The sequence below is a fragment of the Arachis duranensis genome, chromosome 9 (genome assembly GCF_000817695.3).
Source record: "Arachis duranensis cultivar V14167 chromosome 9, aradu.V14167.gnm2.J7QH, whole genome shotgun sequence".
Taxonomy (NCBI): domain Eukaryota; kingdom Viridiplantae; phylum Streptophyta; class Magnoliopsida; order Fabales; family Fabaceae; genus Arachis; species Arachis duranensis.
In genome coordinates, this window is record NC_029780.3 from 100,182,512 (window position 1) to 100,196,685 (window position 14,174).

At 37.4% G+C, this 14,174-nt stretch overlaps 2 protein-coding genes across 2 annotated transcripts; one reads left to right on the forward strand and one right to left on the reverse strand.

Annotated features, from left to right (window-relative positions):
• The first annotated feature begins 778 nt into the window (after positions 1-778).
• On the forward strand, positions 779-1,663 carry LOC107466386 (uncharacterized). The gene has a single exon (XM_016085359.1). The coding sequence runs from the start codon at positions 779-781 to the stop codon at positions 1,661-1,663; it is 885 nt and encodes a 294-aa protein (XP_015940845.1).
• A 9,574-nt stretch (positions 1,664-11,237) lies between these two features.
• LOC107466385 (protein FAR1-RELATED SEQUENCE 5-like) lies at positions 11,238-12,665 on the reverse strand. Its single transcript, XM_016085358.1, has 3 exons — positions 12,267-12,665; positions 11,838-11,987; positions 11,238-11,741 (listed from the first exon to the last, which is right to left on the reverse strand). Exons 1-3 carry the CDS (start codon positions 12,663-12,665, stop codon positions 11,238-11,240), a joined length of 1,053 nt encoding a protein of 350 aa, XP_015940844.1.
• Between the last annotated feature and the right edge of the window lie 1,509 nt (positions 12,666-14,174).

The window sequence follows — 14,174 nt, forward strand, 5'->3', positions numbered from 1 at the left end:
CCGAAAACCGCCATACAAGATACCATTAGCACGAAACCATTCAGTCAAAGACCTATTCACTAAACCATAAACATTGGACCGTGCGCATTGAACCGAAAATCGGCAATCATTAAACAATATACACGAAGCCATTCACTAAAAGACCTAGCGATCATTCACTGTAAGACCCTAAACCATTAACCCTATCAGAAATTTTTTTTCATTTATTTCAATTACTACCAACATAAATATTAAACTTTTTGTTAATGATTCTCATTTCTCTCTAAAATTTATGTTTTATTAGTTTTAATTAAAAATATAGTTTCCCACTTTTTATATATTATTTTTATTTTGGTCTATAAATATTAATTTTATTAGAGAATTAATTAGTAAGATCTATTCAGTTATGTAAATTAAAATGATAATATAGTATACAAAAATTATTACTGCTTATGCTAAATAACCTATTATGATTCATAGAATATGGCGAGGTTTACCCAATTTAATTTCAATTTCGCCTTACTAGATAAAGTTATCACATGTTCTTTTTCAAGAAGAAACTATAAACCGCACCTAGTGGTATCAATAAAATCATATACATGTATACAACGTAATTAAGGCCATTAAATAATATTCCATTTAGGTAGGTGGTGGTTAGTCTAGGACTACGAGCAAGAAGATGGTGCAATAAAGTGGAGACCATGTTGCATGCCTACAAGAAGGAGGAAATGAGTTGGTGGTCTAAGCATAAAAAACTACAACTACAAACTATATGCTTACAAATTCTAACCCATACAACATGGATACTAGAAAGAAGCCCTCAACCATGGCAATCGAATGTTTGGAAATGTTCTATGGAATTGATCGAACTGCATTCAGGATGCTTACGCAAGTCCTTCACCGTGAAGTTAAACAGTCCCTGATGGTCATGGCATTTCTACTGTCAATGGAGACAATGGGACTGAATGGTATTGTGCAAACAGCCATAAAAAATGAAGGCTGGTTTATGAACAGTCTTGTCGATGAATGTGTCATCTGTTTGCAATGCCTACTATCTCATGAGTTCTCTGGGATTGTGGAGAAGTCCAGAAAACTCGAAACCCTCGGACACATGCTGAAAACTGAGCTCACGTTATACCAGGTTCATAGGATGAGATCCGTCCTCCTAACTCTAATTCCCGATACCCTATCAACCATTTGCGCTAGAATTCTAGGCGACATAACGATGGATGCGGTGTGGTTGGAGTACCAGAGGACTCCTAAAGAACTACTGGGTTTCAACACACAGGACCAGTGCATATCGGTTGCACCAGAGGCATTGAGTAGACATAACAATGGCCAAAGATTGCATATGCAACAAGGAGGAAGGCAAACTAAGCAAGATAAGGGAAAGCAGAAGTACGTCTACAAGGAGTTGGATGACGCGGAACGTCCAAAGACACTGACCGTATGCTTCGGTCGAGAGTCCATGCCCACTGCAGATGGCATTGCTGAGTTTTTCTGCAACATGCTTGGTCATGTGGTTCAAAGGGTGACAGTCATTCCTCGGAGGGACAAAGACTCGGGTGATTTTGCTTTCGTTCTTTTCAACGACACATCAATCCCGCGCATTATCATAGGGGACAAAGATGTCGTTCATCATACCATACAAGGCATGAAATGTTGGATCAGATGGTGGACATGAACACATTATCGCTGTGTGAATTAGTCATACAATATACGATAAAGGTTAGTGTCTTTTTTTCAAAATAATCTACTTCCAACAGAATCTTTACTTGTTAAGGGAGATGAAATGTACGTTATAGGCTCATTTTTAATATCCAAGTTAGATTATCTTTCCATGTTACTTGATTCTGTTAATAGAATCTTGATCAATCCGGTTCCTTATTCGGCTGTGGTCATGAAGTTTAAATTGGAAATAACAAACTCTACGACCATTAATTAAGTTAATGTCGTTTGGAGTCCTTCACCATCTACCTCCCAAACACAAGATATTATTATGTACTTGAACTTGCTGGGACTAACGTAGGAGACATACCAGAAATGTTTTTTGGAAATATATTACTTGAAGTTCACCTTTTTTAGTTGGTCATTTTAAATTCGGACCGGTGTATGTGGCAGACAATTTGTGTATAAGTTTTAATTTTATTTGTGGGCCCTAAAGCTGTTGTTAAGAAAAAAAATCTTTCTAAAACGTCAAGGATTATACACTATGACCAAAAATTCTAAATGACATTTAAGTGGGCCAATGACAATGTACTTGTTTTGGAAATCTAGTACGTTTCTTTTTTTTCTTAACTTTTTTCAAAACCCAAAACCGGGAGAGTGCTCCAACTAAAGAATAACAAAGTTAAGAAATCAAATAAACCCAGCATTCTCGAGGGAATACAATATTGTGACAATGATTTTGTTATGGCCACAAACAAATCTTAAACAAGAAGAATAGTTAAACCTATATTTTCATGGTAAAACTGATTGTTTAACATGTTAAGGGGAAATTTTTTTCATCTGTAATGCTTAACATAATCCATTGTTTTCCCACATACTAATGTTATCATATATGATACGTGCGAAAAGTATCATTTGCATTCAGTAGCATTGTATTTGCATGCAGTAGCAGTCAGTATCTGGTTGATACACTGCTGATAACCAAACGTAGTCGCAATAAAATAGAAAGCAACATATGCACCATAAATACAAACCATAGTATATCATAACTGATCACCAAATGTCAAACACATTACATCAAATACAAAATAACACATTAAGGATAACATTTTGATTAATTACACTACACAGGAAAGTTTATAGGTCTGCATAAATCTGTTAATTTGACCGCTGGTTAACAGACGATTCATGAGAGGTCTGGGGTCGCTGTCGCTTACTAGGACCTGCCTCAACCCCCCCACCATGTTGCCTCTTGTTTACACTGTAGTTGAGTTAAAAAAATTTAAGCATAAAACATGAAAACGTGAGAAATTAGACCAGAAAATAATGGTCCATTATTACTCACCCTGACTGCTGAGTATCGAAATATTGCTGTTGTTGAATCCGGCGGTGATTCCTAATCTCGGTCTGGTAGACTCTAAGTTGGGCTTCTTTGTTGAAGTAAGCCCCGCACACCGAAGCTAAGCGTTGAACGATATAGTCAGGCAAAACCTTTGCCGCATACAGTTCATCAACAACACACGGAGGTTCATCTTTCCGGTTAATATCCCGGACGAGCATGTAGAATACTCCCCAGCCGACGTACCTAAGCTCCACACTCAGCAAAGAACTTCGTCTGTACATGCGCCGTATCCTCCCTAAATCAGCTCCCTTTATCCAAAACCTGTTACCTTCTTGCTTGGGTGTGATGTGGAGGCAATTGTCTTGAGTGTCAACCAAATAAAGATCAGTGGTACTGTACCACTTGAAGAGATTCACAATATTAGGTGGGAATTCAACATCTTCCTGTGGCGGAACAAGACAAAACCATGGCAACTTAGTTTTCCAAACGTTTTTTAACAGAATCATAACAACAAAAGAAGGCAAAATTGTGGATATATGTACATCTGTTGCAAAGAGCCCAAACACATAGAACTGGTTGTACGATTGTTGAATGTTCCTTAATGCATTAACATACCTAAACCAACATGTAGAAACAACAACGAATAAAACAGAGTGGCCCGAAACCATAAAAGAAGGGAGTAGCCAAACATTTTGTGACTCTTTATTTAATTAATCAATGCATGCAATTATTTCAATATGCTCTATTTTATTCTTTACAGATACGGCTGCTATCAAACGAGGTGGTAAAAATTGAAGAAGATGCTTACCGGAATCCAGACTCCATTCTTGATTAATTACTTCAACGATGGCTGTGGTTGAAGGGAGGGAGATGCCAAGGAAGTTTTCAGACGAACAATAGTTGATTAATGAACGTAACTTTTTTTCTTCTTCAGTTGTTTTGCTATGTGACTATGTTAGTTGAGAATTTATTAATCCTTTTAATGTAAAATTAATCCAACCGTCGAATTAGTGGTAGAAGGTACTTAATATTAGCCAACTCTGTGTTATCCGAAATTTTGGAAAACGTAAAATAAACTTTAATTCATTGATTATCAAAATGTTTTGGAAATGTGTCGTTTATAAATGTGCAAAGATTTTTTTTAGTTTTATGTAGTTAATAATTTTCATTGAAGAATCTAAATATAAACAATAATAGTTATCAAATAGATAGTCACAGGCATTTTAAAAAAGAAAAAAAGATACCCAATAATCAGATTATTTAAAAAATTGAATTTAATTTTAAAAATTTTAAAACGTTTGTTTCGAGTTTCTAGCGGTTTTAATTTAATCTAGCATTAATTTCGATAGTAACAATTGTTGAAGAATTTAATTTTCAAAGGAAATAGTAGTAGTTACGTATAAACCGACTTATTAAATTAATTATTTTACGTAAATCTTAAAATGTGTTCCAGCAACTTTGCATAAATTAATGCGGTTAATAGCAATCAATTAATAATTTCATTTTCCTAGGATTTCTTTTTTTTTGAAGTTAAATTAAATTTTATTTAGTATTTCGTTAAAAACGAACTTCGAAGGAGAGGGATTTACGGGGAGTTATTGGGATAGAACAGAATATTTGTTGGAGATTATCGAAAACCACAAGGTTTAAGTAGCTAAATTACTCACTAAATGTTTTTTTGTAAAAACGCCGCGTTTTTAACTCCTCATTTTTTTACTTTATATTTTCTTTTAATTCACAAGCGTGTAACATAAGTATCCTTCAGTAATCACTATTCACCTTCCATCTTCCTTCACAAAACACTCCTCATAGCAACCCCAACCTAACACACAATTTGCTGCTGAAGGCATCGACTCCAACAGCTTCGTCTCCGAGAAAATGTCAAACAAGGTGAAACTCTATCCTAACTCTTTTCCTGATAGTGATTGGTTGTTAATCATCATCTGCATGTAGTGTCAATGTAATAAAAATGTAATCTTTGTAAAATCAAAATAAGACGGTTAAGCATTTTTTAAATGAATGGGTGACTGATTTGGGTTTCTGATTTGTTCGTCTGAAAAGGATTTTATGCATTTAGGTTTGATTAAGTTTGTTCTATTAAAGATTCAATAGATCACGACAGTAAACCATTTCAACAAAATATAGTTGCACTGTTTGTGGAAAAATTTAACCACTTTGTTTCCAATTCCAAAAACATGCATGTGTGTTGATTTTAAATCAGAAGATTCGACTGTATGGGTTTTTTTAAATGAACTCTGACTTTGTTCCTTTTTGAACTTGGCAACTGTGTGACACTTGCCATAGATGACGTCTTCGAAGGACAAGGGTAAGAGAGTCCAAGCGATGGATGACGGTACGACACAGAGCTACAAGTTGAGGTTTCTGAAGCCAGTAATAAGGCCTTCAATGTTCAAACTGGTAATTAACATCCATTTCCTTAACACCTCTTAATTTTAAAGTTTTTGCAATGCTTTTGACAGAAGTTTACCTATTTTTAACAGTCATTACCTATAACTCCCGATGAGCTACCAAACCGTACCCCCTACCTGGACCTGGTTGTGCCTGAGGGAAGGAATAACCCCTGTCGGTGCTTCTGGACGCAACTCTAAAGTGGCAAAATTGCATTGACTCGAGGCTGGGAGGAGTTTTATCAGATGTACAAAATCAATCTGGACTCCGTGCTATATTTCACACACAAAGGAAACTCCACTTTCCAAGTCCGGATTTTTGATTTTGGTGGCATTGAGAATTCATACCAAGTCCGTGATCCTGAAGAACCACCATATGTAAGGACTGGTAATTATGAAATTGCAAAGTGTATCAACATCCCTCCTTCAGCCAGTGCTAGAGCGGTTACTGCAAAGGTCAAAAGCAAGTGGCCTTTTTTGTGATGGACCTAACTGCTCGCATGATGTCGTCGCGATTGTTGGTAAGCGTTAAGTTGTTGCAACATTTTGGTTGAAATATTGTTTTACTGAAGTAAGCATTAAATTAGCTAATACTCACTGAAATTTCTTGTGTTATAATCAGCCGAACGTCCCTCATCTCAGTTACTTTACTGGTCAGAGGCACCCTATCATCCTCACACATGGCCACATACAGGTCGAAGCTACTATACAAGGTACAGTGGAAAAAGGGATGGTAGCTTCGGTGTTATTTCTGGAGGATGGGAGAACTTTGCTTCATTGTGCAACTTCAAGCCAGGTGGTGTGGGGGTCTTCGAGGTGATATCAAAGGAGCCAGTGACGATCATCCAGGTTCGATGCAAATAGGATGCATAAGGATGAGTGACTGAAGGCGCTTAGCCCCTGTGTTTGACCTCTTTGTCATAATATATCATGATAAGACCTTTCCCATAGGTTTAGAAAGTATTATATGTTTCTTGTTTGTTGCACAATTATATTGACTTTTTTTGGGTGTTATTAAGTTGAAAACAACTTTTGGTAGTAACTAAAACAGAATCGCATTTGCAAATGTTATATTTTTCTGCTCGTTTTTTTAATTGACTTTTCCATTTTAACTTGATTGGACAAAAATTAGTTTTCCAAGTACAAATGGCAGAGTTGCCTTAATTTTTTTTTTGAAGTATAGCCAGAATAAATTGATTACTTTGCTGGCCTTTACAAAAAATTAAAAAAAATCTGGCCCAATAGGCGAGGAAGACAACAAAACCTCGTATTTTTGTATATGAAACTCTCTTTATATGTTGGGTTTTAAATTGAAAATTTAAAGGGTTTTTTTTTAAAATTGGTTTAGTTTGACCTTAAAATGTTAAAGAAAAAAAAGTAAATCGAGAAAGATGAAAACATCGGTAATGTTTGAATGAAGCCGTATGTCACCAGTTTTTTTTTAACTTGGTTTAATGAAAAATGTTTTTCTTTTTGATACATGAACAGAATAGTAAAAACTTAATTCGGCCCAATCAATGAGTAAAATAGCCCAACCGTAGTTTATTTTAATCACTCAAGGGTGGGTAATTTATTGTGGTTGGGCTTGGATCTCAGCTGGGCCACTGGTCTAGCGTGGAGTGTCTGCCTTTTTTTTATTATTTTGCAGGTCCAGCGCATAGATAAGAAGAGGTGGATCTGGAAGAGAAGAACGAGAACCACAAATTGCCGATCCTAATGAGATAAGACTTTATCCACATCCAATATCACTCTACCCAACACCAAGCGAGGGTTCTACAAATGGGCAGATTGTCTTCAACCCCATCAACGCTCGTTCGGTTGAGGTTTTCCCTAATTCCACAAATCGTCACAATTAGAGGTAGTATCGTGGATGCCCTGTATCGTCTCACAGGATGGGTTGTTTCTTGCTAAATCAAAGTGGCTCTTTCGTCGATACGATGGTAAGTTCTTCTCGGTTTATGGAATAAATTGTGAAGTCATTATATTAGGTTGTGTATTTGGACATGATTTTGTTGGAACATGGTTGTTAATGTATATAATTGATTTGATGAATGAATTATTGAGTGTTTTATACCTGATGTGTCTGTCTGGGATTTCAGATTGTGTTCGGGAAGCAGTGTTCTTTCCAAGTGTTGCTAGGTGGACTTTTGTGATCCAAGATGCACGTTGGTCGATAAAATTGACAGCGATGGGGTTGCCGTCGCCGTTCGGATGCTGGAAACTGCAGTCACAGGTGTTGCCGGAAGCAGTCGTATTGAAGGAAGCCACTCAATACTCGAACCTAAAGCAGCCAACAAATCTGACTATGAAGGTAAGACAATGGCGTGATGGTTGTAATGTGAATAAAGTTTTTCAGAGTTACTTGGTTAGGCTCTTTTAACACAATATTGTCGGAGGTACCAGCGGGTGACGGGAAAAAGGTTTGACTGAGAAAAAATATAGATGCTCGTGTCTGTTTGAATGAAAGTTGGTATGGAGTTGTTGGTTTCTTAGCGCTAAGGCATGGGTATTTTGTTGTTTTTCTGTGCACTGGTAAATCCATCATGAATTTCTTGTGACCCTACTGAGTGAACCGATGATTGAATTTTCGAGGTTGATCCATTTTCATCACGAGCACCGGGATGTGGGAAATGATTTTCCGTATCACTTCCTGCTGGTCATTATGAAAACATTTCAAACTTGACTAGTCATTCTTTGCATTAGTCAAAGTGTATCACAATAAATTCGAATACGGATTCAGCATGTACTTGAAAACCACAAAATATCCATGTTTTAGTCTTAAGAACTCAGGAAGTGCATACCAACCTTCATTCAACCAAACACTATCATCTACCTTCCTCCGTCTGACTTTTATTCCGTCACCCGTTGGTAGCTCCGACAAAATTGGAGTTGATACTCCTTCCCACTTAGCCGAACAAGGAACATCTTCTGTAGTCGGCTTGACACACTAAATTAAAGTTCGACAACATGTCATCGGCTACAGACCTCGATAATACTTCCTTGGGTTTTGTCTTGAGTAATTCATAATTTTCATACGTAGCGGAAATCCGTGAATGTTTCACGATCGGTTGTACATACGACCGCTGTACCTTTTCCACATACTTCTGCACGGAAGAAAAAAGCAAAATATTAACTAACGATATCTCATCTCAATGCACGACGAGGATGCGCAAAGGGAACAGATGACGTTGCTTCTCCCCCAAGAGTTCAGGAAGATGGTGAAAACGAGAAGTACCATTCCGGATGGTGTTTGGGTGCATGCAGTAGAGCTATTAAAAGAATCCGACTAATTGATGGTTGGTCCATGTGATGTATTTCTTTGAATTTATATACTTATATTTAACATAGGCTATTGTTGTGTATGTAGGTAGAACAATGGGAAAGGAAATTGATGAAAAACCTAGAACCCAAAGGCTAAAGAGTAAGTAGCAGTTTCGTGGATCTTTTTTTTCAGGTTTACTGAATTAATTGATTTTTTTGATTCATCTATTGTGTATAGTTGTCGTGATGAGTTTTATTAATATCAGGTCATAATAGTCAACAATGTTACGGATGCTGGATGACTACATTTTGGAAACATTCAAGCTCTCAATCCCAGGAAGCAAAACCCTGCCTATCAAAGACCCTGCCTATCAAAGTAAAGTCATGTCGTAGTCAAGTAGCTGATAACATAGAAAGATTCGCTATTGTTCCTAGTGTTAAATTCTGTCAGTATGTAAGACTCTAACAACCTCGAAATGTTATTGAACATAATAATCGAAACTATGATATCAGCGAATAAAAATGTGTTTGTGTTTACGAATCTTCTGCTTCATATATCTATATATATTTCAAACTGCTTTCATACACAGTGTGCCATTTGCCCTTAAATAAAATTTTCAATGAATATAGGAAATCCATAATAACAAAGTAGATTCACAACCTCAATGTTACAAAAGAAATTTAAAACCATGTATGAACAATTCAATCTTGGAGAATATAACCCATTCAATCTAATAATTTGGTTGGTAAATCAAATGCACTAAGAAAGGAAAAAAATCAATTAACACAGCTCTATTTTTTCAACTGTATTGCATAACCACAATGGTAGGAAGTCTTTACCCCAAATGCAACCACAATAAACTGCAACTAAACTACAGGAATGTAAGCAAAACACATGCATATTATTCAACATTATTGTCATCATAATGGACTAAGTAGGGAAAAAAATTAAATTTACACAACTCTAATTGATCAACTGAATTGCATAATCACAATGGTAGCAAGTCGTTACCCAAAAGTCAACCACAATTGACTGCAACGAGAATACAGCAATGTAAGCAAATCACATACATTGATACATATAATCGAACATAATTATCACCCTAATGGACATATTCATAGTTAATGTAAATAAATACAACTTAAAACTCCTCAATACCAAGTAGTGACAAATACATTGCGGTCAGTAAATCAGGATAGATCACGCTTTTAGAACCAATTATACTTGCATTGCACTAAATTCAAAAGACTAATTCCTTGAAATGGTCAAAGTGTCCTATGCATCGACGCGAACAATGCCATGTACGATCCTTGTTTGTTGCCACAAGGCAGTGACGATGGTAACTGATCTCGGACATCGATCTGCACATGTCGTGTGTCACATTTATCATCAATGACATCATTATCGCATCCATAGTTCGTGAATGAATGTCTCTTGTCCTGCTGTGACTCCTTCAACTGCTGATAACATTATAATCCCCAATCAGAAACTATAATCATGCATAAAACCATAATGGTCATTCATCGCAAAGTGGTTAAGAGGAGTTTTACGCATCACACCTGTGTTAACGAGTCGAGATTTTTATTGAAAACACAATTCGTGGACGCGATGTCAATGGATTCGCTGCTTTCATGGAGGCTCCGCTGTGTTATAAATTTTTTTTCAGACAAGAAGAAGGAGATCTTCATTAATTTACCCAGTTCATGACACGGAAATTAGATGTTTTTTTAAGAAAAATTACCTCAACAAAAGTGTTGTCTTTACCCTTCCGGTTTCTCATACCCGTCGCTGTAAACTTCCTTGTTCCACCCTTTTTAAAAGGCTGCCCAAACAGAGGAGCATTCACATAGTTTAATGGTCTTTAAAGGGACACACACCGAACAAGATTTTTCACAGCATGACTCTATTTAGAATAAACAAATCGTACCTTGGTATTAGGTCCTGAGTGGTGTTCGGACTTAATTGAGAACGACCTCGAAGAATTAGCAAACCTTTCTGGACTAAAACCTGAGTCCTTGGCTGATGCATTGCTGTATGATCGATCGCGAGGGTTACCTTCCACACTATGCTGCATCAGATCTGGACAGCGCTTGTAGTAATGACCGTACTTGTGGCAATTAGAGCATGCTCTCTTCTTCCTCCAAGAAGACCTCTTAGAAGGGGCACCTTTGCTTTTGACAACAAAGGGATCGTTGATGCCTTCCACGTTAACATTAGGAGTTGACTTGCCTTGTTTGCATGACTGCAGGCGGATAACTAAATTGACAAGTTCAGACTGGACTTCATCAAAGTCTGCAAGATCCTTGCAAGCAATATCACACAGCTTGTTGCAATTCGATGCCAATGCTCCAACTCGAAACTTTAAGACCCTTTCGATATCATCATTCACAGGCATTTCTGTGCTAATAAATTCGTTCTTTGCATTCTTTGTCCACCTTTTGTATATCAACGAATCTAGAAACTCAAGTATGTTTTCGAACTTCATGGCACAGAAGATATGACTACAGGGAATACCACGTGATTCAAACAGCTTGCACGAGCACGAGAACAGATTCTTACGTCTATCGACTTCCACCCTTCAATCTTTAGTCGGGTCTCCGAGAGCAGTCACACTGAACTCTACCTTGTCCAAGGTTGTGCTTAGTACAGTTATATTCAAAGCCCCTGCCCTCTGAATCTCATTACAAATTTCCTTGAAAATGTTTCGCGTGAAATAACATGATACAGATCTTTCATATACCTCCAACGAGATAATCATCACTGGCTCTGAGCACTGAGACTTAAAGTCAGCTATTAATTCGTTGCTTCTATACTCTTTTAAGGCCCTATCCAGGTTATGCATGAAGTCAATGAGGGTGTTCTTGCGATTAACATAAAATCTGATGAGAGAATTTATACCTTCACACTGTGATGTCGTCCTTATGTAACCGAAAAACTTATCCCGGAGGAAACAATGGGACCACATCTCACGAGTTTCGTACGTCTTTTCCATCCAGGTACTGCCAACAAGGTTGTGCTTATCCAAAATGGCTGCCCATCTCCGATCAAAGTCTCTCTGGTCGTTGTTGTCGTATATAAGACCCTTAAAATCGTGCAAGAAATTAGGATTCTTTATATTTTCACATGCATTTCTCTACAGATGCCATCCGCATAACCGATAGGTCGCATCAGGCATAACATTCTTGATTGCATCTCGCATGGCAAGGTCTCCGTCAGTTATTACTGCTTTTGGACTTTTCCCACCCATCGCTTCAACAAAGGTTTCCAACAACCACTTATACGTCTCTGTAGTTTTGTCGGATAGTAGGCCGGAGCCGAAGATAATAGTCTGCCCGTGATGATTGCATCCAGAGAAAATGACCAAAGGCTTGTTGTATTTATTCTTCTTTAGGTTGAATCAAAGGCAACAATATCTCCAAAGCAGTGATAGTCGATAATTGACTGCCCATCTGCCCAAAAAATATGCTCCAGCCTTTCGTCACTAGTGAACGTATACTTTCCAAAGAACAGCGAATCGTTGTTTGACTTGCCAATCAAATAGTTTATCGCCGCATTGGCATCCCCGTTTTTAACTTTTGCCCGACAATAGCGATCGATGTGGTTGTACAAATCTTTCCGTGAAGCCAGCATGACGATATCCACCCTTCTGGAATGCAATATACCCCATAATATGGCAGCTCTTGACACCAAAATTATGAAGATTTTCCACTTGGACTCTATCAGTCACAGTTAAACGACGATTGGCCGGTACTAGATGCGCAAATTGGGGTGGCGTCAGATCGTGGTTGTGAGATTCCACAAAACATGATACCTTCCATCTACCGCAGCCATAGTCAAGCTTTACCCTAAGCCGAGCTGGACACTTGGTTCGCGTTAGTGACCTTGCCTCCCTTGATCTATCATCCATATCAAGATACCTCATATTTCTCCAGCCCTCTTTGTTGCAAACAAGTTGCCTGCTAATGATTCTACCTTGATTATCCCTAACCACGTCGTCCTTCCTCATTACAAATCCATGCCAACAAGAATAAGCGTTATAAAATTGGCAAGCCTCATCCTCCGTCCTAAACTCCAGGTTCCAAATATCCTCCACCATTTAAATCCGCTATTCTTTTTACACCACAAACTTCTTCACTCTTGCTAGTGGAATCCAGCGAATCCACATCGTCGTCATCAGCATCATCTTCTGCATTCGGTTGATAATCGAAATCATCATCCAAATCATTATCAGAATCATTCTTAACATCATCCTCCTTTATGGACATAATTTAACCCCTGCCATAATTTTACCAAAAAATGTCAATAAACAGAGCCAATGGTAGCAACTACGGGAAGCTAAACTAAGCTACATGTAAAATTAAATGAACCAAAACCAATTAAACTAACCCAATTGTTTTCGATCCCAGTATTAGGTTTTAATTTGAATTCCCCAAAGCTAGCCACAGCATAGAACTGGATAATGTAACTTAATTTCCAAATTCAAGGATAGCTACCCAACACCCTAAACAGAGAACCGTTTAAAAGGCATAGACTATCATCCAAATTAAACTAATCTGGATTAAGAAAAAAACTTAATCGGACATACCTTGATCATAACTAGAGGTTGAGCTTCAACGGATAAAAAATGCACTGTCAGAGTCGGAGGGAGGTGACCTTTACCTAATCCGACGCACCTAATTCAAAGGCAGCCGAAAAATGAATGTTGGTAAACCAGCTTCCAACAGCCACAGCTTCGGATCTAGCAGAAGTTCTGCTACAAATTTCTCTATTGGAGCCACATCAGTTTAGCGTTCGCCCTCTCCTCAGTTCACGTCGACGCCAATCCGACGAAAGCAGAGTACCAATTCTGAAACCTGTTACTCAAAGGACACCAGTTCCGAAACCTGTTACTCGAACGAGATCATTCTTACTAAATGGACGCTGGGTATAGAACGAAGGTGAAAAAATCAAACAGGGTTGGGTAGTGGGTTCTAGGATAACAAAATTCAGGGTTGGGTAGTGGGTATAGAACGAAGGCGAAAAAACCAGTGGGCAGTGGATTCTATGCGTTTTCCAGGAAGTGAAACATGACTTAAAAGGCTTGTGAGACATGCATGTTGAATTTCAGAAAGTGATGGAGGGTATTTTATAAAATGAAAAACAAGTTAGAGATTATAAATTATAATTATAAATGTTCCCCAATACACTATATAGTATATGTATACAATAATTAATGTAGTATTTGTTATAGTATATGTTCATTAAAAGCTTTTGCTATTATCAATAAATGCAATTAATGAAAAGTTAAAAATTTTTTTAATTAGTGACTGAGATGATGACACATATGCAAAGATAAATTACCCATAAAATTGCCATGGGTTTAGAAAAAACCACCTTAAATTATATAGTATATATGAATTTGCATAGTTGCGTGCGCCCTTGTGTTTGAATGACAAAAGCCGCGTGACTTCTTGGAAACTTGCATGACCAAAGTTTTTTATTATTATTATTTTTTATTATCATCATCATCATTACT

Excerpts from the sequence above, each read along its gene's own strand:
- LOC107466386 (XM_016085359.1), top strand. The coding sequence starts at position 779 with ATGGATACTAGAAAGAAGCCCTCAACCATGGCAATCGAATGTTTGGAA.
- LOC107466385 (XM_016085358.1), bottom strand. The coding sequence starts at position 12,665 with ATGAGGAAGGACGACGTGGTTAGGGATAATCAAGGTAGAATCATTAGC. Across the intron at positions 11,988-12,266 it reads CTGGCTTCACGGAAAGATTT|ACTATTATCTTCGGCTCCGG; the intron begins GTACAACCACAT and ends CATCACGGGCAG. Across the intron at positions 11,742-11,837 it reads TGCGAGATGCAATCAAGAAT|GGTCTTATATACGACAACAA; the intron begins GTTATGCCTGAT and ends CACGATTTTAAG.